This window comes from Acanthaster planci, linkage group LG01, assembly GCF_054643075.1.
Source record: "Acanthaster planci isolate LZ-2023a linkage group LG01, COTS_SCS, whole genome shotgun sequence".
Lineage (NCBI taxonomy): Eukaryota > Metazoa > Echinodermata > Asteroidea > Valvatida > Acanthasteridae > Acanthaster > Acanthaster planci.
In genome coordinates this window covers 21,573,677-21,598,653 of record NC_141777.1, presented here as the reverse complement: position 1 = coordinate 21,598,653, position 24,977 = coordinate 21,573,677, and the positions used below count along the sequence as shown (strand labels likewise).

Below are 24,977 nucleotides of genomic sequence, written 5' to 3'. Positions count from 1 at the left end.
TTTATATACAGGCCAGTCCTTGTGCGCTGTAATTCGCAGCCCTCATTTATCACAGAGCCTTGCACTTGAACTGGGAGTTTCCCTTCTGCCTGAACCCGCTCGTCGCTAGTCAGGGAGTTAACGGGCGGTCACCGTTGGGGTGAATCCTGGGTCAGATGGATGATGCCTTGTTGAACTTGCCTGCACTCCTGCCTGCACGGGGCTAATGCATACATGCTCGCATACATCCAGGTACACTACTCTGTTTATTACCATGCCATGGAGCCATTACCTACACTGGCAGGGCATAGTGGTATGGGTGATGCAAGGCATACACTGTTTGCTTTGTTTATTTACTCATGCAGTAAATTATCTCTTATCATTAGCCTCGCATCAGCCCCCAACCAGCAGTGACTGGCACAGGGCAGCCAGTGTGCTTGGGGAAGTTGGGGGTCAAGAGGGGGGTTCCTTGCTCTACGCATCAACCAATGCACAGTGTGTCAGTGTACTATTTGCCTCTGTCCCATCCCTCCTCCATGACTTGGAGTTTTGTTCCCCCCCCCACCAGAGCAGGTGATCCCAGAGGCAAATTGAGAGGCAACAAACTGCCTGGCCATTGAGCAGATGGGACTTTGTCTTGGGCAACAGCAGTGGATGATAAAGCTTCTCCCAGTGCCTTTTAACAGAGGGATGCTACCCGGTAGCTGTTTGTGATGGAGAGGGGTTTGTCAGTGAGATCTTAGATTCTGTGATTTTGTCGGTCAAAACCCTCAACACGTCATCTGTGCAGCATTCTGTATGTCAAACAATATACAATTTCATTTGCATCAAAGGACTTTTTGAATGGACACAAAATACTTGACTTGTCCATTTTTATAGGACAGCACATATAATGCAAGTTGGGTATCCACCCCGAGCGGGACCAAGAGAGGGCGCCATTTTCCTTGCAATGGAGGCTCCTTTGGTGGGAACTGCACTTTGCTAGTTCACAAAAGAATATGAAATGCACATGTTGTGGTCATGTGGCTACCAACAAAATGAACACCCCTTACCAACATGGCTCTTTTCAACCGGGGGAATGAGGAGGTGCTACTGCTCAAGGCAGATTGTCAGTGCATTTTTTTTTTAACTTGGTCCAATTTGTATTCCTCTTGGTCTTAGTTTACCTTACTTTCAAGTTTCGTTTCACTACTTCCAAGGGTATTGTACTGCCATTTTGGGTTTTATGCAAATGAGTATTTCCATATTAATGAGCAAAACTGTGATGTCATCCCAGGAAGAAAGCCCAAATGAAAAAAAGTCCTGCATTTTTGTGGAATGTTAAAACTGAGTATTATCTTCTTTGATGATTTATTGTAGTTTGCATGCTTTGCAAGAAGCAAGTAAGCAAGTACCAATCCCTTTCTCAAATTTTTAGTACGTAAATTCTTGGTTCACAGTTTCAATAGAAAAACCTATGCAATGAACGATGTCTTCCCTAGATGACATCACAGCAAAAGCGCCCTCAGTTGTCCATGGAAGCATAGTGAAGTCGAAGCGTTTCAAAAAGTGCACTTTTCAGTGTGTTTCACCAATTGGAAGTGTAACAGTTTTCATACATTGAAGAAGAGTGCAAATTTGCAGACAAATTGTGTTTAAGAAAAGTTCACTGCAGCTACACTTTCATGTGTGGTTTTTAACTGTTGTCTTTACAATCGGCTTACTGTTACATTGTACATATAGTTTCACTGAGCATGAGACAAGATGCAACGATTAGGTTTCTCTCAGGGTCATTTTTTTAAAAATATTTTCCAAGCAAGGGTTCGTAGTATTGGGTATGGGAAAAATTAACTATGTGACAAATTGAAAGGACAAACAAAGACAGGAGCCCGGATGGCATAGCTTGGCAGTTTCCATTTAGATTGGGACTGTAGGCGGATTTTGCTAGCATCCTGCACCCCGAGTGCTTACTGCGGGACACCACTCATGATACCTGTGCAAGCATGGCAGGCGGTGTCTACATACTTGCTCCCATTTCTTGAATGTTTTTATGCCGCGGTAAGTGCGCATGTTTGAGTCCTTCCGACTCTCCAGACCTTCCACGTGATCCCCGCCGACTTCAAAGTGAATTCAGCACATCAGGACTGGACCGCACATCATCCTGACAACTACGTGCGCGCTTCCTTCAAGGTGTCCTCCTGTATCTCCGCCGAGGCTGTGCCTGGCAGGTTCTCACCGGGTAAAGTGTTTTTTCTTCCCCTGTCTTGCTGCGGTCACTGGCCGGCTGTAGTCTCAGGACGACATTCCCCCCCCCCTTCTTCTTTTGGTAACTGTGTCACAGCCCAGGATAAGGGTGAAACGGTGTCAGTGGCTAAAAAATAGTGCCATTGCCGCAACTCGATCCGACCCGGTAAATGAGGCCAGGTAATCTCAAGTGCTCCTCCGGTATAGACTTTCTAACCCACCTTCCCAGTGATCCCTCTGGGCTAGCGAAAGACGAGTGTCTCTGACCTAGTTTGAGTTCGCTTTTTTTTTCTTTCCATTTTTGCTGTTTCTCTGTCTCTCTCTCTCAGGCCTGTGCCTGTCTGTCTTTTTTTTCCCCCCTCTTGTATAGCTTACCTCTGTCCTCCAAACGCGGCTGTGTTTCTCTAGGGTTAAGTCACAGGGAGGGTCAAGAAGCTAAATCACCCGTGGAAATGAGTTCAACAACTACCGGTTTGCCTGGTGGGTGATGCTCCGTTTACCCCATCCGACTGGAGGGAGGAGAATGGGGGGAGCAAGAGGAACGGGAGGACATGACCTGCTTCTCACCTCTGCTGACAGGTCAGAGAGGGTCGTCATCATTGCCCGGCCCAGCCGCTGAACCCGAGCCGGTGCCAAAGCAAGACATTTACCTCATCCCGTATTGTTCTGCCGGGGCCAACCGAGGTGAATGCACCGATTGCCCGAGCCTTGTGTTTTGAGTTCATGGGGGGGGGATCTGAGTGTTAAAGATGCTGATCTATCTATCCCTGCCTTTTTTTTTTTTTTTTTGGGACTGGTCTTCTGTGAGGGGATGAATGAACTTCCAGTGGGATATAGAGCAGAGCAAGCCCGGGGCTGCGCCCCTGTAACAACATGACCCAGCTTTCCCTCTCCTTTTTCTTTTAAGTATTGGGATGGTAATATTGTCTACAGATTTGGAGGGAGCCGGCTGACAATGGTTTCAGGTTAATGAGTGCTGGCTTTTAATAATAACGCTGGTGAGGTGATGACAGGCCGATTTGAGCGCTATGTGGGAGGGGAGGGTTTCCGTGTATATTGAAAGCACTGTGATGTTGAGTCATGCCGGATTTTCAGCTACACATGTGCTGAGCAGTGCAGTAGTATCTGTAGCGATGGTTTCACAGTAACACCGAAATTTTTTGTTTTCAGCTGAATTATAGCAGAAAAACACCGAGGACAAAGTGTACTCGGTATTTGTGTGTTGGCTGTGAAATAACAGTTCCACCTTCAAAGATGCACACATCTGTTAGCAAATACCAGAAAGAAAAAAAAGAAATCTTTAAATCTGTCATATTGGACAAATTAACCACTCTGATTGCTTGAGTTACTAGTAGATGTTGGTCAAAGCAAGTTGGTGTATCTGACATTCCCACCAATGCATTGATCAGCTTTTCAAATGCATGTAGTTGTTTCATGCCACTTTACTGTACGTTAGCCTGTCAACATTTCCACCTGTGTCATGCTAATTTTTTTTAATAAAGTGTGCATATCAAAAACGGGCAATTACTCTCAAAGATTATTGATTCTGGGTAGAATGCTTTACTTCTTCTTTAAAAATCCATTTCCTTCCACAGGGAGACATTTTAGAAATATAAATATGCATTTCAAAGTCTGTTTGAAATTGGATCTATATGTAATGAAAAATGCATTTGTTTGAACAACTGTTTTTGTGTGCGTGTGTGTGGAAGAGAAACAGGCAAAACACAGATGCACATTTCTCACACTATCATTATCAGCATCAGAAACGATACCTCACATCACTTTTTTTGTTTTTGTTTGATATTTTCCACATGTGTACTTTGGCACAATATCCTTGTTTTCAAGAAACTCGCTGGGCAAAACTGAGTCTGTTCCATATTGCCAGCAAGCGATGCTACCATACCCATAGCTATTTGGATGTAAAGTGAGAGTCTACATCGTGGGCGTCACCTGGATTTTGTCGGGGGATGGAGTTACTTTTTTTCCGATGGGACAGATTTCCAAGGGGAATATTCATCAGCTAGCTTAAGAATGATAATTGACTGCTGGAGGGGTTTGATTTTGAGGACTATTTTCAAGCAAATTGGTGATTATCATCACTATATCTCTTTTTTTATTTCTTCCACTTTTGTCCCAACTGTTTTCCCTTTTTTTAATTTTCATTTCCCCCCCCCATGGGAAAGGGATAAGACCCCTCCCTCTCCTCCTCGGAGCGCTCATCATCACAGCGTTCTTTTTTGTGAAGCTGAAGAAGTTACAAAACCTTTGTTCGCATTGTGCCAAGGGTTGAATGAGCCACTTCCTTCCTGGGGTGTTAGATCAAAAATATAGATGTGACCTTTAAAGAACCAAAAGTGAACAGAGTGACTCCATCACCCTTCTCATCTGCGTTCATGGAATGTACCATGTAGTGATTACAGGGGAGTCATTTTTGTTGTTGCATTTCCAATTCAATAGTCTTTCAGAATGCTTGACAAGGCTGTCACCGATACATTAGCAGACATGTTCACAGCCTTTCTGTCTGCTGTGTCAGAGCTCTCTGACAGTGGCTCTTGTGAAGGATTGCAAAGTTTAATTAAGAACCCTGAGCCTTTGTGTTAAAAGAAAGCCCCCACAAAAAGACGGTACCATTTATCCTACAGGAGTCATTTTCTTTGTTTTCTTTTGAAACAACATTTCGCTGTGTTTGATATCACGTATCATGTTGTTTGTCATTGTTTGGAAAGAGAAAAGTATTCATAATGTGCTTCTAAATTTGGTCGTACACTGCTTAATTCAAAAAAATTGGTATTAACAAAATTGAGAGAGGGCTGAAGGTTTCAAGAAAATACAGATTTCAGCTCAGAAGGCTTCTTTGAATAATTGAATGGTCTGGTGTTCTGGAAAGTAGATTGTGCCAGAGAGACTGGCAAAAACTAATTGCTCCAATTACACATTGATGAGTTGATTTCAAAAGTGCCTATCAAAGCAAACAAGTTATGCATAAGTGATGACACTAGCTTCACTGTCTGGTCAGCATACGTACCAAACCACAGGGCTATTAACTCAAGGTACGCACTTCAATTGAAAGATTTTTCCCTTCTTTTTGCACGAGTTCAAGAATTTCACCAGTGCCCTCTGTTGTACACCTACATGCACACTGTAGCCCACAGCACTTGCAATGGACTCGATCTGCCTGTCGTAAGTTGGAGTCCGACTCCAATAAAGTGTGTCTCGTTCCTTTTGAATCCTCCTCCATCCAGTTTTAGTTTCTCCTCTGTGTTTTGCTTTGCCAGGATGAGCTTCAGACCACGACACGGAGCTACGAGAGCCAGTTGAGCATGATGAGCGAGCACCTGTGTAGCATGAACGAAAAACTGACGGCGCAGAAGGACCAGATCGATGCCCTCAAACTAGCTGCCAAAGTAAGATGTTCTTGTTTGCTTTTGGTCTCGCGTAAATGCATAGTTCTGATACACTGTGCGTGCTTGATAGACAAACCAACCAGGACGGGAGATCTTACATGTACATGTTTATTCCAAGAAGCCTTGAAAAGCTAACACTGTAGGGAAAAGTTTTCAGGGGGGGTTGTTTTGTTTATTTTCAGTTTGTTTATTGTGATTTTGGGGGGCAGGTTTTTCAATGTCGATTTCTGCTGCAGTCCTCTTTCAACCGGGAATGTATTTAGAAGCAAAAAGAACTCTTTCATCGTCAGCTTTCCAACATGTCACAAAAGTATCAAACTCCCTGTGCACATTGTCCAGTCCCCTTATTAAATTCCCATAAGTAGGCAAGTACTCATTTCTTCCTACGGTTGGCTCCCTGACTCCCAAGCATGCTAAAGTAATGATCACAAGTCGGTTAGGCTGTTGGTGGTATGACACTCAAACCTTCTAGACAGATGAAGGCAGGCTAGTGTCTCAGTCGACTGGCTGCGGCTGAGAGCAGTGCTCAGGTCTGTAGGGAGAAGCTGTAGCCACTAGTTGGTACCTTCCAGAGGTACACATCAGCGATACATGTGACATTCTAATGCAGCTTTGCCTATCTAGCTGTATTTCGAAATGTTACAGGAGTGCCACAAAGTTATTGCAGTTGACCTGATCTGTTTTCACCAGACCTCTTTTAAGTCGCATGGTAAATGCACAAGGTCTACTTAAATAATGCAAATTCAGTCGTTTTGGTGGTGGAAGCTGAGGGTCCGGTGCTCAGCCTGGGGACCCGTGCAATATCTGTGTCATTCCCCAGTCAGAAGCTGTGAAGTCCAGCGACGTAACTATTTCCCTTGTTGTCACTGTTTGAACACATTGTTCTGGTGCGACTTTTCAAATCCTTGGGACTGGGAAGCAGGCAGTCTGTGTGGCATGGCCACCTGCCCATTCAAAAAATCCACCAAATTTCAAACAAGTAGATCTCTAACATCAACTTCTGAGGGCACACGACTCAGCATGGGGACCTGCTGAAAAAAAAACCTGAGGCATGGTTTCATTGTTCTGACATCTTCACCTTGAACAGCACTAAAGGCCCGAGCTTCAAAATAAAATGATAAATTACCAAAATGCTTATCCAGAGACTTGCAAATGAAACAACCACAGTTTAAACAAATGTACTTGTGGTTATATGCAAGGTTAAATAACCATTCTACTCAGCATCGGTCAATCCACAAATATAAAGCCAGATGTCATATCATTTCCGTGTATTGTCAGTGGGGCACCCTCTCATTTCTAGAAATTCATTTGGGATGACTCTGTTCTTAATGAATTCCAACCGATGATCCCCAAGATATTTTGTTGGATCTTGTGCATAGAATCCTGTATGCCAAGGCCATATGCCTGATTAACTTGACTGTGACACAAGAACCACATGTCACCATCAGCTGCAGTTATTTCCTGTATTATAGACAGTTGTTTTGAATGGGTCAATGTAATGCTGGGTTTTTTTTTTCTGAATCATTTATGGTTTTGCTATTTTAAAAAGCACTTACGTGCCATTTTTGTTTTTATGTACGTGTTGCAAATTTCATGCACTGTCATGTCATTGAAGGCAGAAAGCCTTCAATGTGATATCGGTTGTGAAAAAACTGCTGGAATATTTGATTTTGTTTTTGTTTTTTGGGTTTTTTTGTTTTTTTGGGGGGGTTGAATTTGTTGTATGTGTATGAGGCAATAGGCAATTGAACAACCCTTTCTCAGAAATACTTGCAATGAGTAGATGTTGGGTTAACAAGTGGAACAGAAAAGCCAATATTCCAACCAGTGTCTTCCTGGGAGGACCGGATGTCACAGCGATGGTACCCTCAGCTGTCCAGAAAAGCAGGAAAACTTGAAATGGTGAAGGAGTTCACTTTTCCTAATACACTTAACCCAAAGGGATGTCACATAGTTTTCATGCGTGTACTTCGAAGAGAAATACATTGTTCCACAGCTAGTGTCTTAGAAAAATTCATCTCATAGATACTCTTATAATATTGTCATCCACATGTCAGACACAACATCATTTTTCTCCCAGATAATGAAGCTACATGTATATACAGTTCCTCTGTTTAGTTTATTCTATGCCCCAAAAAATAAATAATAATTAGAATATTGACAAAGAAAAATTTCCGAAGCCCATTATGTAAACTGTAATTGTAACATCTCTAACCAAGGAAGAGCAGTTGAAATAAAATGGGATCAAACAAAAATGACTGTCAATTTCTAGAAGAATATGCATTGTATTATAAGGTACCCAAAAGCAATAATTAAATAAAACCCTTTGGGTAATCGTAAATTTAAAAAAAAAATCCAAGCATTTTAAACATGCAATTGAAGATCATCACCTTGAATATGAAATATACAAAGAGTTGAGTTGTTTTCATAGATTTGACTGGAAAATGTAAGAGATTTTTCAAGGTGAATTACTTTTTCAGGGTGGCTTTTGGCAAGTAACAATGATACTGTCACCAATCACAGTGACAAAGTTACTTGTAGGCCTACATCTGATTTTCCATATGAACCCTATGAAGAAACCTGTGCATGAGGAGTTGGCTCCAGTGGGTTTTTTTTTTTAATCCTGTGTCCCAAAAATCTGATTTCTGTCAGATAAGCAAAAGGCAGGGTCTGGTATGTATCGGTACTTGAGAATGAAGTTTTCTACAGTATAAGTACCCGTATATTTATTGCTTTTTCTCTTCTCTCATGATCATGTATAGAGGGCGCTATGTCAAATGGTTTAATAGTCAAATAACTTGCAAATAACTTCACAAGAGGGCAGCAGTCTGAAGGAGAGATCTTGCACACCGCTGTTTTTATGCCTGGACAAAGTTGAGAGTAGTTTTCAAACCAGGTTTGGGGCTTGAAAAGTCTTCCTAAGGGAAATTATAAGCTTACATGTATGTTATAAAGAACTCAGCTTATCATGAGGTGGCTCTTTTATGGGAGGATTGATGCTGATCTCCATCTTTGTATCTTTCCATGGTGGACCCATAAGCCAAAAAGTACTTCTGTAGTTTTATGGACCTGGGCTGGAGTCCTGCCCTCGTAGGTTCAAATATAAGTCTGTGTTTAGAGGATCCAAAACTCAAGTCAAGTTTGCGCTTCAGGTTTAGATCCAAGGGGTTTTTGTTAGTGATTTGCAGGGATTTTAATAAGCAGGGCTTGACCATAACACTCTTGCATGGTCGCGGTTGATTTAGGAATTGAACTTCCACTTTTTTCTCAACCAATTTCCCTCCTCAGTGTACTTGCACTCTGTGAGAAGATGTACACTGAGTTTCACGTATCTTTGTTGTTTTCCTTCACAGCCCAACAAGAAAGGGAAAAGCAAGTAGTTAAGCGGTTCTTCACATCGCTGAGGAAACTGCAGGTAGGGTGTTTGGCAGTAGCCCAGCATTCTGTGGACACGCAGCTGTCTTCTGATGATGCCATTATACGACATTAAGAGGACAGATAAGCCTCATTTTGATTTGTTCTGCTCCTAGTAGTGTACCATGGACTTGTACCATAGTACAATGGGGCAAGTGACATGGCCAATAGTGGGAGCTTGTATCATGGGAAAGTACCATGGAAGGACTAGTACCATGGGCAACAACTATGGGCTTGCACCATGGGTTTGCACAAGGGACTGGTACCATGGGATAGCATCTTGTTATTTTACACACCACACAGCTTGTGCATTCACAAATATGGCCATGTGAAGACCGCACACTTACTGTACAGGCACCAGTTGTATGGCACCTGTCTTATGCTAGTTCCTAGTTCAAGAAATCTGCCCCACTGGAACAATCAAATGCTGTGGTGTCATTGAACACACGTATGTGTGCAGAATGTTGTAAACCAGTAAAAAAATGAGGCAAATGAAAGACCAGAGCTTGATCAAACATTATATATGTTGTACAGCAATGTGACAGGCAGTGATTTTCATATAGTCTCAAAATGATCAGCCTTTGAAAATGGAGTTGCTGTGACCAAGAAGAAGCCACTTGGAGGTTGTTTTGAACGGGACTTGTTTCTACTTGTAATTGTGCCCTTTGCTTTATGGGTCATTCTATGAATTTGGGGTCCAAAAGTGTGACATTTTTGCCTCCCCTGATCAGTGTTGTAGTCGAGCCCATCACAAGACCAGATAAGACTTGAAGCTCTGCATGGTGAAGTACTAAATTAGGCAAGGCTTGCGGTTGCTCCAGGTACAAGGAAGAATCTCTTCTATGAGTGTGTGGTTCTGAGTAGAACCGATGGTGAACACTCGACGTTTCGAACAGTATGCTCTGTTTGTCTTCTGGAGGGTCACAAGACCAGTCACTGTAAGACCAGTTTAAGACCAGACACAAGACCTTGCACAAGACCAGTCACAAGTAACAGTGTGAACAGCGACAAAGGAATGCATTTGTTGCAGTTCAGTGGAATAGCTTATGCTTGAAATCAGAGTGATAGCCGTGTGTTTAATCTGATTATATTTATATAACTCAAATTAAAACAAAATGTGACAAAATACATGTTTTTCCAGAGCCGGTCACAAATATAAGTTAAATAATATAGGAGTCCGCAAAACTACATTTCATAACAGCATGGGGGAGGTCAGACAGAAAGCAGAAGCTTGTACAGGGTCTGCCCCCTGAAAGGAAATACCTGTAATTTACACAACTCTTAGGGTAATAAAACATTACCCACTTCCTGCCGGGGCAGTTATCAATGTTGATGATGCTGGGCCAGGATATTTATCATTTTCTTCATTTACTGGACACTTACAATCACCTGAAGGACTGTCTGGTGTCCAGTCTAGCCTGACAGACAAAATCTATTGACGCCTGACTATTTCAGACAGGCCAGCAGCCTTGTAAAAAGAGCCCGGATTGTGCGGTGTTATATAACTTTCTTTTGTTCACGAACCTGGTTCAGTGTGCTGTTGACTTCTTTTCAATAAGGGCCAGATTAGCATGCAGCGGTGCTGTGTGGCTCATCGTTGTGGAGGTGGAGTGCGTTTCTCCCCGGTAGTAATCCGCTCGCTCTAAATGCCCCAAACCATGGTATACTGTTTCAAAACAAGGCTTGATTATCTCCACTTTTGAGAGTGGAAAAAATGTCTGTAATTCCCAGCAGCCTGGTCTTTTGTTCCGAGTACGGTCTTTTGTTACAACGCCTTGTTCCTTTTGTCTGAGTTCGGAGACCCTGGCCATGCATATATAGCATACGTGTCCGGATCCGGAATCCCCAGCGGGAAGTGGTTAATTGTACTTAAGTGTGAAGATCTTCTTCACTAAGCTCAATAAATTAATAGAGAATAACCATCCTAGTCCTTAGTTTACTACTCTAATTGCAACTTTCACATTATTTCAGAAATATTTGCCCCTAATTGTCATCGTCACTAACCGCCACATTGAGTAGAAGTTTTTTATAATACCTTTTACATGTTGCAATTGACATTAGTGGACAAAAAGGCCTGATTTGGTTCCAAAGGGAGGGGTCCTTGGTATCTAACAGTTGAGAGGAGTAGAGATGTTCTAACTTCGTTTGATGATCAAGTGTTATATTTGTCAATATCGGTATTCCTAGCAAAAAGAGATTTGATATTCAGAGGCAACATGTTTTTATTATTATACATAAAATCACGTAAGTGATATTTATGTAGATTGTAAACAGATAGGGTATGAAATTTAGCGAATAACGGGGTGGAGTGATCTCTTAAATTAGAACCATTAATCAGCCTAAAGGGTTTCTTCTGAATCACAAGCAGTCTGTCAAGGATAGTTCTGTAGGTATTTCCCCAAGCAAGAACACTGTATTGAAGATGAGGCAAAGATAAGGTATTATAAATCGAAAGAAGAATACCAGAAGGGAAAAAAAGGACTGAGTTTCCTGAGAGCTGTTGGTCTTGTGTGGTCTTGTGAAGGTCTGAAGTGGTCTCGACTACAACACTCCCCCTGGCACACCTGAACTGTGTAATTCAACATCGACATTTCACTGAAATTGATTTCAAATTATTTTTATTTGTTTTGCAGGTTATTTGCATAAATTCATCACTCTTGAAAATTAGGGAATTTGTTCTGAATTTACAAATCATACCGGGGGTATGTCAGATGTAACAGGGGCACGAAAAGAATCGGACCCCAAATTTATAGAATTACCCTTATGCTTTCAAACAAAACTCAACCATTTTCACTTTGAATGCTTTTTTTTCACCAAAGAAAGCACAGGGTGCAAACTGAATATTTGCAGATGCACACTGAATTACATTTAAGAATTAACAAGAAAACTTAGCTTTGGATTTGTAAAAGAATTGGGAAGGCTAAAAATTGCTAGATATTAGTGTACATTTATTTGTACATGAAAAACACATTAGCAAAAGTTTAAAATTTATGTGTATGAAATACAATCCAAGAGTTTATATATATTTATCACAACAGATGAATGTTGATTTGATTACTAGTAGGGTCTTATATGTTAAGTGTCAACAAAATATCATTTCTAATCACTTCCCCGTGCTGAAAGTCCTTCGTTTGTGAAGGAGAAATCATTCAAGCTCAAGCTAGGATAGTTCTGCAAGATGACAGGAGAGCAGCCACAAAGTTACAGGGAAAAAGATTGTTTCTCGGTATCCTGTCATTACAAAAGTCTGTTTCACAGACACGTACATTGTGGTTGAAGGGGGAAAACGCCCACAGTACAAGTATAGGTCTTTCATCTTGGGAGGATTGCCTCTGAAAATTTACGTAACTGGTTTAAGAGCACATATTGAATTCAGAAGCTTTCTGTGTTTCAAACAACCCCCACCAATTATCTTTTCACCTGGAATGTTTCCCGAGTAATCTTCCTCAACATAGCTAATAAACAGTTACTATTGATATTGGCATGTGTAAAATGGTTTTATAATGACGGACTTCACCCAGCTTATGCTGTTTTCTTGTTTATTCTCATGCCATGCCCATTATCTTTGCCCGCTGTGCACCTGGGGATTCAGCATGGGCTTCGAGTCGTTAAGTATAAAAGCGTTGAGTCAAGCTTGAGTCAATTTGAGTCCCAAATATTCGAAAACAATACAATGAATAAAATAAAGACTGGTTACAATTCCATACCCAGTCTGTAGCATGTGTTACTACAGAACCACAAGATGGGAGTCTGCTAAACGGTGTCTGTTCGTATATAGAGAAAAAGACAACAGATACTGTATTTGCTACATGATGTGAACACAATAGATGGGCACCATTACTTGTCATTCCAAACACAAGTATTTTTCACAAAGAACTTTGCTTTTCGTGGGAGACTTGAGTCTCAATAGCTTTTGGTAGGGACTCATGTCATTTGCTCGCAGCGACTTGAGTCAAGTTGCCAAAAAGTTGTGACTTGAATCAAACTCAAGGTGAGTAATTGACTCAAGTCATTTGTGCATGCACGTCAGAGGCAAATCAACACAGTGATTAATCAAACGACAGAGGATAGGACTTAATGGATCGGTCTATCAGAGTTGAGTTTTGTTGTCCACTAATTCACTACTGTGAATTCAAACAATGTGTTTCAGGTAATGCCAGTTGGTTTTAAGAGAAATGAATGCCAGTGACCAGCAGCTTACATTGGGTTTAAAGTAGAAGTATCTCTCGAGTATCGTGACTGATTTACAAGAGTAAAATCTTGTCTTTATGTATGTAAGTTCTTTTTAAAACTTTGAATCTGCTATGTTCATCTCAAGTGTAAATAAAATTAATGAGACTATCAAATTGAAAGTGTGGTCATTCATTTGTTGATGTTAAAAGTTATCACCTCATGTTTTAGTACATGCTTCCTTTGTGTTAATATCTGGTCTCAGTACTGTGTAGCACAGCCAAGTCTCAATTTTCAGAGCAAAATTTTCCGCACAAAAATACAATAATATCTGAAGCCGAGGACCTTTTGAATACTTTGGTTTTTCTTATTTTCAATGCCTTTTATATTGTACTGAAGTGAATACATCCCATGCACAAGTATGTGTAGCATGTAAACCAACCTACGTGCGTTCACCATTCTCTTGTGCAGCAATTACTAGTTCTAAATGACATCACACTTAGGTACTGTATAACAGGTTCATTTTGTAACAAGGTCATTTGGTTAATGACAGCAACCTTGTTGCAAATGGTTTTGTAAAACAGTTCTACTGAAGTGACCCATCAAGAATTTTATTTTTTCACACACAGAGAATCAAAGGGGCACAGAATTTTCACTCGGGGGATCATCCAAGATGGATGCTGGTCTCGCTATGCCATCAGGCATTAAGAAATCAGCATTTAGTTTTAAACATCCGATTACCAATGGGCCATTAGCCGTGTTCCCATTGGACTGTTTCTTTTGTGGCCACACAGAAATCGGCTTAGTAAAGACATACATCATGGTCGCAGTAAGTTGATGGGGGCCTCAGTTAAACACCTTTCTAGAATGGATTTATTTTTGTCATTCAGGAAAGTCGCAATAAATTAACCCAAAAAGGTCTGATGAGAACACGGCCATAGATGCAACACAGATTGTCACCCAGCAATCGTTGGCACTTGGCTTCGATGGTAACTGGCAGTTTTGAGCATGGAGATTGTGCCACTGGGATCACTCATACACAGCACTTACAAAGGAATTTGTGGGAATTCAGGGAGGTGGTTAGAAAAAGAAAACCGCCTGAAGGTTTAGGATTTTGCCTGGCACCCGTCATTACCAGATAAGCAATCAAAGCACTTTCAATGTGAGAGCACATGAATGTAAGCAAATCTAATGCACTAAATTAACCTTAACCCCCTAGGGTATATGTAAAACCTTATTGAAATTGGAGGATGTGGGACTGTTAGGGTTAATAGGAGAAAGAAAACACGAATTGGGAATTAGTGTTTCCCCTTCTTTCCAGTTCCTTGATCACTTGTGTCTGTGAGTTTACAGAAGTAGGTATTTAAATTTGGAGTCCCCATACTTGAATGCACAATGAGCAGCAGGGCTCTTAGCTAGGATCTAGGGCCAATTTCATAGAGCTGCTTAAGCACAAAATTTGCTTAAGTGTGAAAAAACCTTGCTAATGCTTGATAAATCAGGTTACCAGCCAAAACTCCATGTGATGTATATTGGTTTGGAAGGGTATTCACCTGTGTTTTAGTTAGCTGGACAATCACATAGATTTTGAGCTGGTTACCTTTGTTTTTAAGCAAGGTTTTTGTGCGTAAGCAAATTTTGTGCTTAAGCAGCTCTATGAAATTGGCCCCAGCTGATGTTGAACTCCACTCTGAAGAAGTCACTTTTTGATGCTCATTTTCACAAGGTGTCTCCCAGTTCTGTTTGTGTGTAGGAGTTCACTGTCTTGTGATTCTGACTTCTTGGGGTAACAGTCCAGACTAGAATGTGTCGTTATCAGGCTTGCTTATTTGGTATCCTTAAAGGTTATCAATTTTTTCTGATGATAAAGTTGCTACCATTTCTCCACACCTGCTCGCTTCACTTCCTGATAGCTGATGGAACTTTACTCTTTGTGTGTAGGAGTTCACTGTCTTGTGATTCTGACTTCTTGGGGTAACAATCCAGACTAGAATGTGTCGTTATCAGGCTTGCTTATTTGGCATCCTTAAAGGTTATCAATTTTTTCTGATGATAAAGTTGCTACCATTTCTCCACACCTGCTCGCTTTAGTTCCTGATAGCTGATGGAACTTTACTCTTTCGACAACATTGTTAACCAACAAAGCATTTATGATGGAACAAACTTCCTTTTTCAAACACGCTGGGTGTGTTCTGAGCAGTGGTGTACATGTAAATTTGTGCCGGGAACTGGGGGGATTGGGGACTGTGGGGTTATCACTTGACTGGCCAGGGAAATTTGAAAGAGGGGATTACTGACGCCATATGATACTAGGGGGCATTGTTCATGATACAGATGTTAATCTATAGTTGGTATTACGCTGCTGCAGAACCCTACATCAAAACTGACATGTTTATGGCTTTTTAAAAATGTTCGTCCTTTCTGAGTGTTGTTGAATACATTTTGGTTGGGAAACTTTTGTCAGAAAAATTCTTCACAATCTGCCTTAATTTTTTCCTCCTAGAAAAATGGGGGGAATGATTCAATAGCCCATCCCCCCCACTAAAATGTCGGGGGTACACACCCCCTCCCATGCCCCTGGGATTAAAACTCATAGTTCTGAGAAAGCATGTATGCATGAGACTTGACTGTGAGATCTTTCAGCTCCCTAACATGTTTAGGGATGACATTTGGAAGTGTGTAATCTTGTCCTATTCAGGAAAAATTTAAGCAAAAGTTGCTTGCCCTCCCCTCCCAACGTCTATGATTCTGCTCCCGAGATGAGCATAAAATTGTGATCAGATTGAAAGCTGTTGCGTTCATAGGCAGGGATGCGTTACCGGTAGAAATAATAGCAACATTGTGCCGATGTAGTCTTGTGTCACAAGACTCGACCATAAAGGTGTACTCTTGACTGGCCATTACGAAGGAAATACACAACCGATCAGATTCAGTTCAAGTAACAAATGTTACTTTGCGCACAAAAAAACGTGTTTCTACATCACATCTCCGTGACATCATCAAAGTATTGTCCAATCACATTTTGTGTATATTATTAGCCTTTTTATCCTTCACGACCTTTCCAGTTTTCTGAAGTCATTGGTGCCACAGATGACACGTAATCATACATACATGTATTTTGTTAGTCCTTAACCCTAACCCTCCTCAATCCTCCAACAGGTGAAGGATTGAGGAGGGTTAGGGTTAAAGAGACATATCAATAGCAGGTCGGGAAAGGAGGTGCATCCACTGCCATTTCTACTTCTCTGAACTGATTATTTAATTAATAACTTCAGAACAGAACTGTTCATTTCTGTGTATCACGGTTTCCTCTCTATTCCCGCCACCCGCTCTTCTGAAATTCTGGGGCAGTTACCCCTCGTCCCTTTTTGTAGAAACTGATCCCATCTTTGCATATACCTATTTCCGCTTAGCCTATTTGTTACCTGTGTGGGGAAAACACCAAGGGGTTGTCCATATGTTTAACTTTAGTTCTCCCGCGAAAAAGCAAAGTTTTTATGATGGAGACTCCCAGAGCTTGTAAAAACCCTGGGATAACAATGATAGATACTGCTTTACACACAGTTAGACTAGACAAACACCAACAGGACGACATGGAGAGACTTTTCACCTGCGTACAAAACCTAACACTCTTTGCTCTGACTTCACCCTGTCCTGAATTTACCCGAAAGCCTATACACGAAAAGGGATGATGGCTAATCGACATTTTTCCATGTTTTATGAGGGGGGGTGCAAACCCCTTCCTTCCCCTGCCATAACGTAGCTTTTGTGCGTTTGTGAAAAAGACCCCGACTACTAAACGCCCAGTAATAAGAGAGGTTTGATCGTCGTCTGAGTTGGTGACACACACGCTGATTACAGGATGTGTGTACACAACTTGTATCTGGCGATAAACAGAGTATGCCCAGCGGTGGGATGATTTGCTGAGTTTACAGCTGTCTCGTTTCTCACATGGTAAGAATTGCCCGAATAAGTATTTAAACCAAACTTTGAAGTAAGTCTCGGCACAGTAACTGTGGAATCTGTCCAGCGGTAATAGATTTCCTCGAATCTTCCATCATGATGCTGAAAGTTTGTTTATTGGTTGTTGCATTTGCTGTGGCCTGCAATGGTAAGTACGGGAACCTGTGTGCTTCGGGAATTTGTAGTTTGTTTCTAAAAGGTGGCGAGGTAATGACATGAGGAAATGACATTACCGTAATGTATTTGGGCTTTGCATTACTTGGCTGTAGTTTATTTAAATGGATCATGCCTTTACGTTTCCCACCAACTCCTTTTATATGTCATCTTCAATTTGGTGTTCTAGGCCATGTCTTTACTGCATTGTTCACAACTGCCGTGTTTCACTGTGGTGTGCATGCAGCGACCGAAGTTGTAGTCACCGTTAAAACAAAAAGGGACACAGCCTTATGTCAGTTGCAGTCAAGCAGTGACGTAACCATGGGAGGACGCGTGCCTCCAGCTGAAGTCACTCCCGCCTCTATTTGAAATGTTGAAAGTAAACTGCATATATATACAGCGACACTGGTTGTAAATTGACTTTGGGGGCCCTTCTCGGAAATGCGAGCACCCCCGGGCCGAGTGCCCTCTGTAGGCTTTCCTATCCTGGTTGTGTTACTGGTCGAGTACTTGTACATGTGTGTAAGCAGCTGAGAGAGGAACTTCCACAAGTCTCTTGGTGGCTTTCCTTGTGATTTCGTATTTTTGTTGACTCGCACAGATCCATGATTGCCCAAAAAAGACTTTTTAAAAATCCCATTCTGAATGTGATCAGCTCCTCGCAGATTTTAGTACATGTAGTTGTGTTCATCATGCATGTGTGATCCACTCCCAGTAACTCAGAGCTGTTTCAGAGAGATTGAACATCTTATTCAGAACGATTCATCATGGATTTCTCGTAGATATATTTAATTTTTAAGGTTTCCCTGGATTATTTCCGCATGATTTTTCACCCACTATTTTTAAATCGTCCCCCTTGTCACCCGTATCATAGCCGAATGTGGCAGCCCGGCTATAACTCCCAGCAGCCTTCGAGTGGTCGGGGGAGTGGAAGCCAAGGCCCACTCCTGGCCGTGGCAGGTCAGCCTCCGGCTCAGGGGACTTTTCGGCTTTTACCATCACTTCTGCGGGGGATCTCTCATCACTAATGAGTGGATAGTCACTGCGGCGCACTGTGTTTACGGGTAGGTGGTGTAAAATTGAAACGCGGCCATTTCCCGTGCATTGTGGTACAGCCGGCGTTTCTGTCAAAGGTCCGTCAGGCCCAGCAACCTATAGGCCTACACCCTTCAGTGAGCCCAGACGAACGGCTGTACCCAGGTAACCAAGGGGGACATGGAGGTAAGCCCCTGTGGCTAGTCTTACTGCCGCAGGCACGTGTTGCTCAGTCGGCAAGAATCCCATACATCACCAATTTTCCCTGAAGTGACATAATTATTAGTAACGAAATTTCATTTCCTTCAAAAAGTCCAATCTAGCAGGGAAAAGAGGAATTTTTACCAGTCCTCAAGGGGTTTGACTACAGGGTATCAAGACTTGGTGATGTCCAGATTGGGAATTAAACTTTTTCCACTCGATCTTGAAGGATTGACCGACTCGACTGACCACAGGGATAGACATTACGCGGGACAAGCAGGACAGAAGCAACAGACACTCTCACCTTTACATTTTCATGTCCCAGTAACCTTTGACCTTTGCTATTTGACATGGAAATATCACCGGAATTGATTTCAAACTATTACTATTTGTTTGGCAGGTACTTCGCATTAATTCATCACTCTCGGAAATTAGAAAAGGGTGTTTTGAACTTACAACATCCTATGTCAGATGTAACGGAGACACGAAAAAAATGGACCCCTAATTTCTGCAGTTACCCACCTCAGTGCTTATGTACGAAATCCGTGGAGCGAACAAGAAGCGTCTGCCACTTTTGAAGCCCAATTACAACCAACTGGCCCGTTACAATGTGCGCACCCAGCGTTCAGGACTGTAAAGATATTCTTCACGTATATCAGAGTCCTGATAGCCATGGCATGGAATTGGGGAATTTATAAAATATTGCACCGAACTTTGCCACGTTACCAACTTCTTTTTTGAAAAAATATCAGATTCATAAAGTTAAATGGTGGTATTAATTTCAAAATACATGTTGTTGAACTTTTGTGGACAATTTCAGTGATAGTCCGAAATTCAAAAACGGTGGCATAAATCCAGAAACTACCAAATTAATGTTAGAATTCCTTAAAAGTTGAATCGATAATCTGTATTACATCCACTCACATTACTAACTGCACGTTTATAAGAAACTCATCTTCGTATTTTGGGCGCATTTTAAAAGAGCCCATGTGCAGTTTGAGACGAAAACCCCGGAAAATCAGGTCAAAGAAGAATTTCATTCCAACTTTGTCGCGGGTACGTTAACTGCAGAGGATTAATCAACAGGCACATTGAGATCTTGGTGAAATTTCACTTATTGTAAAACGAGTTGAAAGTTTGCCTGTAACAAGGCCCCAAGGCCAAATTCATGATTGAAGTACAGCGCTTTGGGAGCCGTACCACATTGGGATACACCAACGGTTACCTACATACACGTGCAACAGCTATGGTCTGGCAAAGCAGCTTCAAGTCATTTGGGATAAAAGTAACTGCTAGAAAATTCTACATTCAGTTGAAGTTGGCAAGGGTTTCCACCTCCTTGCCTTTCAATCTGCACCTGAAGAAAACAGTTGTTTTTTCGAAACATGAAAAACAGAGGGGGGGGGTAGAAAACCTTGCCAACGTTAAATTAAATTTCTCCGTTAATAACCCCTCGAGGTACAGTTCTTACTGTTTGCCTTTGACGCAACACGACTCCAACTTATCCCTGACTTTTCAGGAGAGAGAGCATCGGCAAGTGGAAGATTCGGCTTGGCGCGCATGATATCACCGACAAGTCGGGCACAGTGGAGACGTCTGTGTCCAAGATCGTGCGGCACGCGGGCTTCACCTACCAGGGCCTCTCCAATGACATCGCCTTGATGAAACTGTCTAGCCCCGTAACTCTCAGCGACACCATCAACACAGTGTGCCTGCCGTCCCAGGCATACACCTCAGGCAACGCTTACGTGACAGGCTGGGGAGACACTCAAAAGTGGGGGCAAGGTGAGGAGAGAATCAGGGTTGAATACACGTATATTGAGTCCAGGTATAGTATACGAAGACCAGCTGGAAGTGCGTTGCAGGGTGATAGTAACTGTGAATAGTAAGAGTTAATGTTCAGAGTCCGTTTGAATAGCTCGGGACTGGACTCAAGACTAGTTGACAGATGATGATGGAATTTTGATGGACTTTTAGGGATTTGTGGACTTTGCCACAGTGAACAATAGAGGGAATATATGCATGTCACGCACGTACAATTTTGCTGGATCAATTTGGAGCTCATCTTGTAAATAGCAGCAGGGTAGCACAGGGGGGATGGAGAGACTGGTGCAGTTAATTGATGCTTGACGTCTAGCTTTAGATTTCTAATTGTAATGATGGTTCTAGACAAATCCAAGGAGACATCGTTAATCGCGGTGGTAACACTTGCGCGCGTGTATATTTGGCAAATTAAAGTCTTCATATTCGGTTCGTAAATGTGACGTCACTTCAATTTAAACCATGCCCACTGCACATAGAGTTACATGGAACCGAAAGTTAACGCTCAACGTAAGTGCTCGTCCATTGGAAGCCTACAATCAGTGGCGGGTCCGTGTGTTTGGCGAAATCACGAACCGGAAAGGCATGTTATGCGCGCGCACCACAGGTCCACAAGCGTTGTAACACAAGCATTGTACTACCGCAGTAGTCAACTAGTCAGATCAAAAGAAATGAACAGGTTTCCCTTCCGACCATGTCCAATTATTAATAGTTTTGTACTTCAGGATACTAAACACCGCTTGTACATGTAGACGCCTAGCTACTTTAAAATGTCCTACCATGAATCGGACTTTTCAATGGAGCTTGAATTGGTTCAGTGCACCCTTAGGGGGTCGACAGAGAATGTTGAATGGTACCCTGAGGTATCACGCAATTAAATCTTGTTTAGCTCACACAGAACGGAGCTCTACTGATTTCTTTCTTGCGTGTACCTGTCGACCCAATGCGCATTTGGAAAAGGGTTGACAGATTTCTCGTATTGTGATTGGCCAACGCGTTGCAAACTCTTGGAGGCGCGCTATTGTGAATCGCCCGTATTGATGATAAGCGGTGTGCACAGCAAGGAGCAAATTAATTGTCTATCGTTGGTTGTTTTCCAACGTAAGCTATACCCTAGCAAATCGACTGATGATTGGCAAATAACTCTCTACAGTCTGGTCCTGAGTTGTGGGCTAGAATTGTCCCACCATCACTGCTTTGTGTGCCTCATATGAGACACTAGTGTAGTTGTGTTTTAACTTGATACACCAGGGTTTGGGAATCAGAACACTAGCAGCATCTCCAATTTGAGTCAAAACTATTTTCACCCCTATTAACTCACTAAACATCTCAACCAAAATGCATTGGATATGCATCCTAGTGAGCACTTGCTCACACCTGCCAAAGTCGGCAGCATACGGCCAATGGGAATTAACTGCGTGCCACTAGCATTGGCGAAGATTTGCAAAAGAGAGCCATTTTTGATGTCGTGGTGTTTCCAATGACTATTTTGTGACTTGGGCCTCATCAGTGCAAGAAAGCTGAAACTGGCCCTTTATCCGTATTCATCCTTTGGCACAGTTTCCCATAATGCTTTCTCGACAATCAACCGCTGATTTCTTGATTTTCAACTCTAATTGCAAACTCGGTCTGACATTCTTCATTGTGATCATGCAATATTCACATAATTCTTTCTTGGTTTGTTTGGTCCTAAGCTCAGAGATAGACATGGATTGGATTGTGGAAGTTAATCCCCTTTGCAGGTTCGTATCCCGACAAGCTCCAGCAGGTCATGACACCGATCATGGACCACAGTGAGTGCAACAAGCGAATGTCTGACATAAGTGCTGGGCACGTGGACAACACCATGATCTGTGGTGGATTTGACGCTAAGGAGAACGGCGCGTGCAGTGTGAGTACTTTGTCACAAAATATGATTTCCTGTTGAGGTGGGGAAAAATGATGGATAGATGTACTAATTCCAATGTATCTGTGTACTCACGGCAGATGCCTTGCTTACAAATTTTTGGATTCTTGGGTCATTGTTTTGGTCATAATTCGAAGTGAAGGTCAGATTTGGGCCAAAACACTAGGATACAGTTTGCACTAAGATGATTTTGGGGCAAAATTTATACTTACACATCACTGTTTTTGTGCTCGGATTGGTAGTCCCAAAGAGCATGGATTAGATATAATCATGCCACCGGTTTTCGTCAATTGGGAGACTATTTTTGTAAATCCGGCAAAATACGTGGGCTCCATCCAATCCATAAATAATGGATTCAATTGGGATCCCATGGATTTATGGATCCAATCCATAAATAATCCTTCAAATAAATGAATTGTTTTCGGGAAATTCAAAATGGTCATCTCTTGAACGAACCAAGTCCTGGATCGAGGCAGCGGTTTTCCTTAGAGAGCGGGCGCAGGGGGTCGTTTTCTTCCTGCGAAAGATAGTTCGTAGTTGTCCAACAAATCCCACCACCACAAACACATTTCAAAAAATCAGAGTTTAAACATCCTGCTTGCTTTCACTGGCTTTGCAGGGAGACAGTGGCGGACCGTTTGTGATCAAGAATTCCAGCGGAAAGTGGGAGCTGGTGGGCGTTGTCAGCTGGGGCATGAAGCCTTGCGCCATGATTGGTATTCCCTCGGTTTACGCTGACGTTATGTATTTACGGGACTGGATCCAGAATTCTATGTCCTCAAACTAGGGCATGAATACTCTGCTCAGCGGAGACCAAGCGCAGAATAATACGAACTCGACTTGAAGCGCTCTGTATCGAGTCAAAGCCTTTTGATTTCTTCTGTCTACTTTCAATATCGGGGACCTTGGGTGTAGTTGAAGACCAGATGGTAAAGGGGGCCGCAAAACAAATTTCAGAGGAAATTCGTGCAAATTTTCAAGTCTGAGACAAAGTAGGCCTAATTCCAAGTGGTCATACTGCAAAAATTAGAGGAATGTGAAAAATGATCATGGAGGTACACGCCTGTGGAGTGGCCGCAAAACACTGTGACCCTAAATTGTAAGTTATACACATTTCAAACGGCAATAAAAAAGATTTGTAAGCAAATACATCTTTCCTAGTATAAAATCACGTCACATAAATGCTGTGATTGATAAGACACCAACTATTTGCTGGAGGAGCCATTAGCATTAAGCAAAAGTACTGATAGATCCATAAATTAGGACAAAAGAGAAAAATGTTCTTTTTGTAAAATGACCAAGAGCATTTAAATTGCAGTGGGACATCAGATGACGTGATTCATGATTTATAGATAAAGTTCCTGTCTTGGGATTTATTGTGCATGTTGGTAGGTATTGTCCTTTTGTTTTTCTCCCAAACTTCCGGATTTTCTCTTCTTATCTTGCATTTATAAAAGCTTAACTAAAACTGACAGTGAACGGTGTAATGTTCTTGGACCAGGAGCAATGGCTTATCCAGGTTTTGAGTCTGCAAGGTGGGGGCGAATTTTTTCTGAAACGGCTGTCCCCTCTTTGGAAGGGAACAGCTGGTAGCTGATTCCCTCAAGGTACTTAAATATAGCTTTCCCAGCCAATTTTGGAAAATGTGTAAATGAATTAGCAACGGCAGCATTCGTTTTCGAGCAAAATCGAACGAACATTGAAATCCTCGTTTCTATATATAACAAATAGTGTGCATTCAGTTTCTTGATATTGCACTGGTTTAGAATGTTGACATTCATTTTTGCGCAAAATCGAATGCACCTCTGCAATCCTGCATGCATCTTAATTTGAACTCAATCTATTTCGCAAAATGTGCAGGCGATTTCGTGCGAAATGTTATTTAAGATATGCCTGGTCAAGAATTGGAAATTCGTTTGTGTGCCAACAGAAGTTATATTTTTAGAAGTGTTTAGATGAATGGCTAAATGTTTGAATATTCATGACTGAAGTAAACCATTCGTGTTGTCTTTAAAAACATACCGACTATTGTACGAATCCTAGTATACAAACACCAACGCTGAGGTAACCTTTCGTTCGCGTGCTACGTTTTTGCCACAAGCACATAAAGGCTCACACATGGCCTTCTTGTAATGGCTGAACGGGAACTTATACAGAAAAGTCATAGACTTTAATTGGTGTACAGTTGAAAACAAACACCCTACAATCCCTCATGAGTAACATTACATCCATTATCGAAGTGGTGTCATGATTTCTGTAACCTTGTATATTTCTAATCAAATTGAACGCAAATTTTGTGAATTTGGATTACAGCAAATGAGAATAAATACTCAATACCAACGGTTTACGGTAAAAGACAAATTTACAGTGAATAAGATTGGACACTGGTTACATTGGCGACGAATACGTCAAATCAAAATCCTAATCACTTACTTGTAACCTCTTAAATGAAACGTAAAGCACATTGGCTAATTTGAAGGTTGCAAAACGAAGTCGAATGCTCGTATTGCGAAAATGAAAGCAGGTTTTAAGTCGTTTTCAAAGTCCACGCCTAATTGAAATTTTATTTTACAAACTAAACAGCGCATTTTCCGAGATTGGCCGGGGAACCTATACTAAAAGGAACCAATTACTCGAAGACGTGTTTGGTGAGATTGCCACATTGTGAGTAGTTGTTCCAGCTACACCCCCTGTATGTCACTGGC

At 41.9% G+C, this 24,977-nt stretch overlaps 2 protein-coding genes across 2 annotated transcripts in view; both read left to right on the top strand.

Moving 5' to 3' along the window:
• Positions 1-13,366, top strand: part of ppp1r21 (protein phosphatase 1 regulatory subunit 21) — an 85,633-nt gene extending 72,267 nt beyond the window's left edge. The window contains exons 18-19 of the mRNA XM_087141915.1: positions 5,478-5,606; positions 8,960-13,366. Of these exons, the coding sequence (XP_086998041.1) occupies positions 5,478-5,606; positions 8,960-8,986 (156 nt within the window). The 3' untranslated portion in view covers positions 8,987-13,366. The remainder of the gene's footprint in view (positions 1-5,477; positions 5,607-8,959) is intronic.
• A 3,776-nt stretch (positions 13,367-17,142) lies between these two features.
• LOC110984931 (trypsin-1-like) lies at positions 17,143-24,291 on the top strand. Its single transcript, XM_022245575.2, has 5 exons — positions 17,143-17,301; positions 18,184-18,373; positions 20,065-20,330; positions 22,109-22,257; positions 22,892-24,291. The coding sequence occupies exons 1-5, from the start codon at positions 17,250-17,252 to the stop codon at positions 23,057-23,059; spliced, it is 825 nt and encodes a 274-aa protein (XP_022101267.2). The 5' UTR covers positions 17,143-17,249; the 3' UTR covers positions 23,060-24,291.
• Positions 24,292-24,977: the final 686 nt, after the last annotated feature.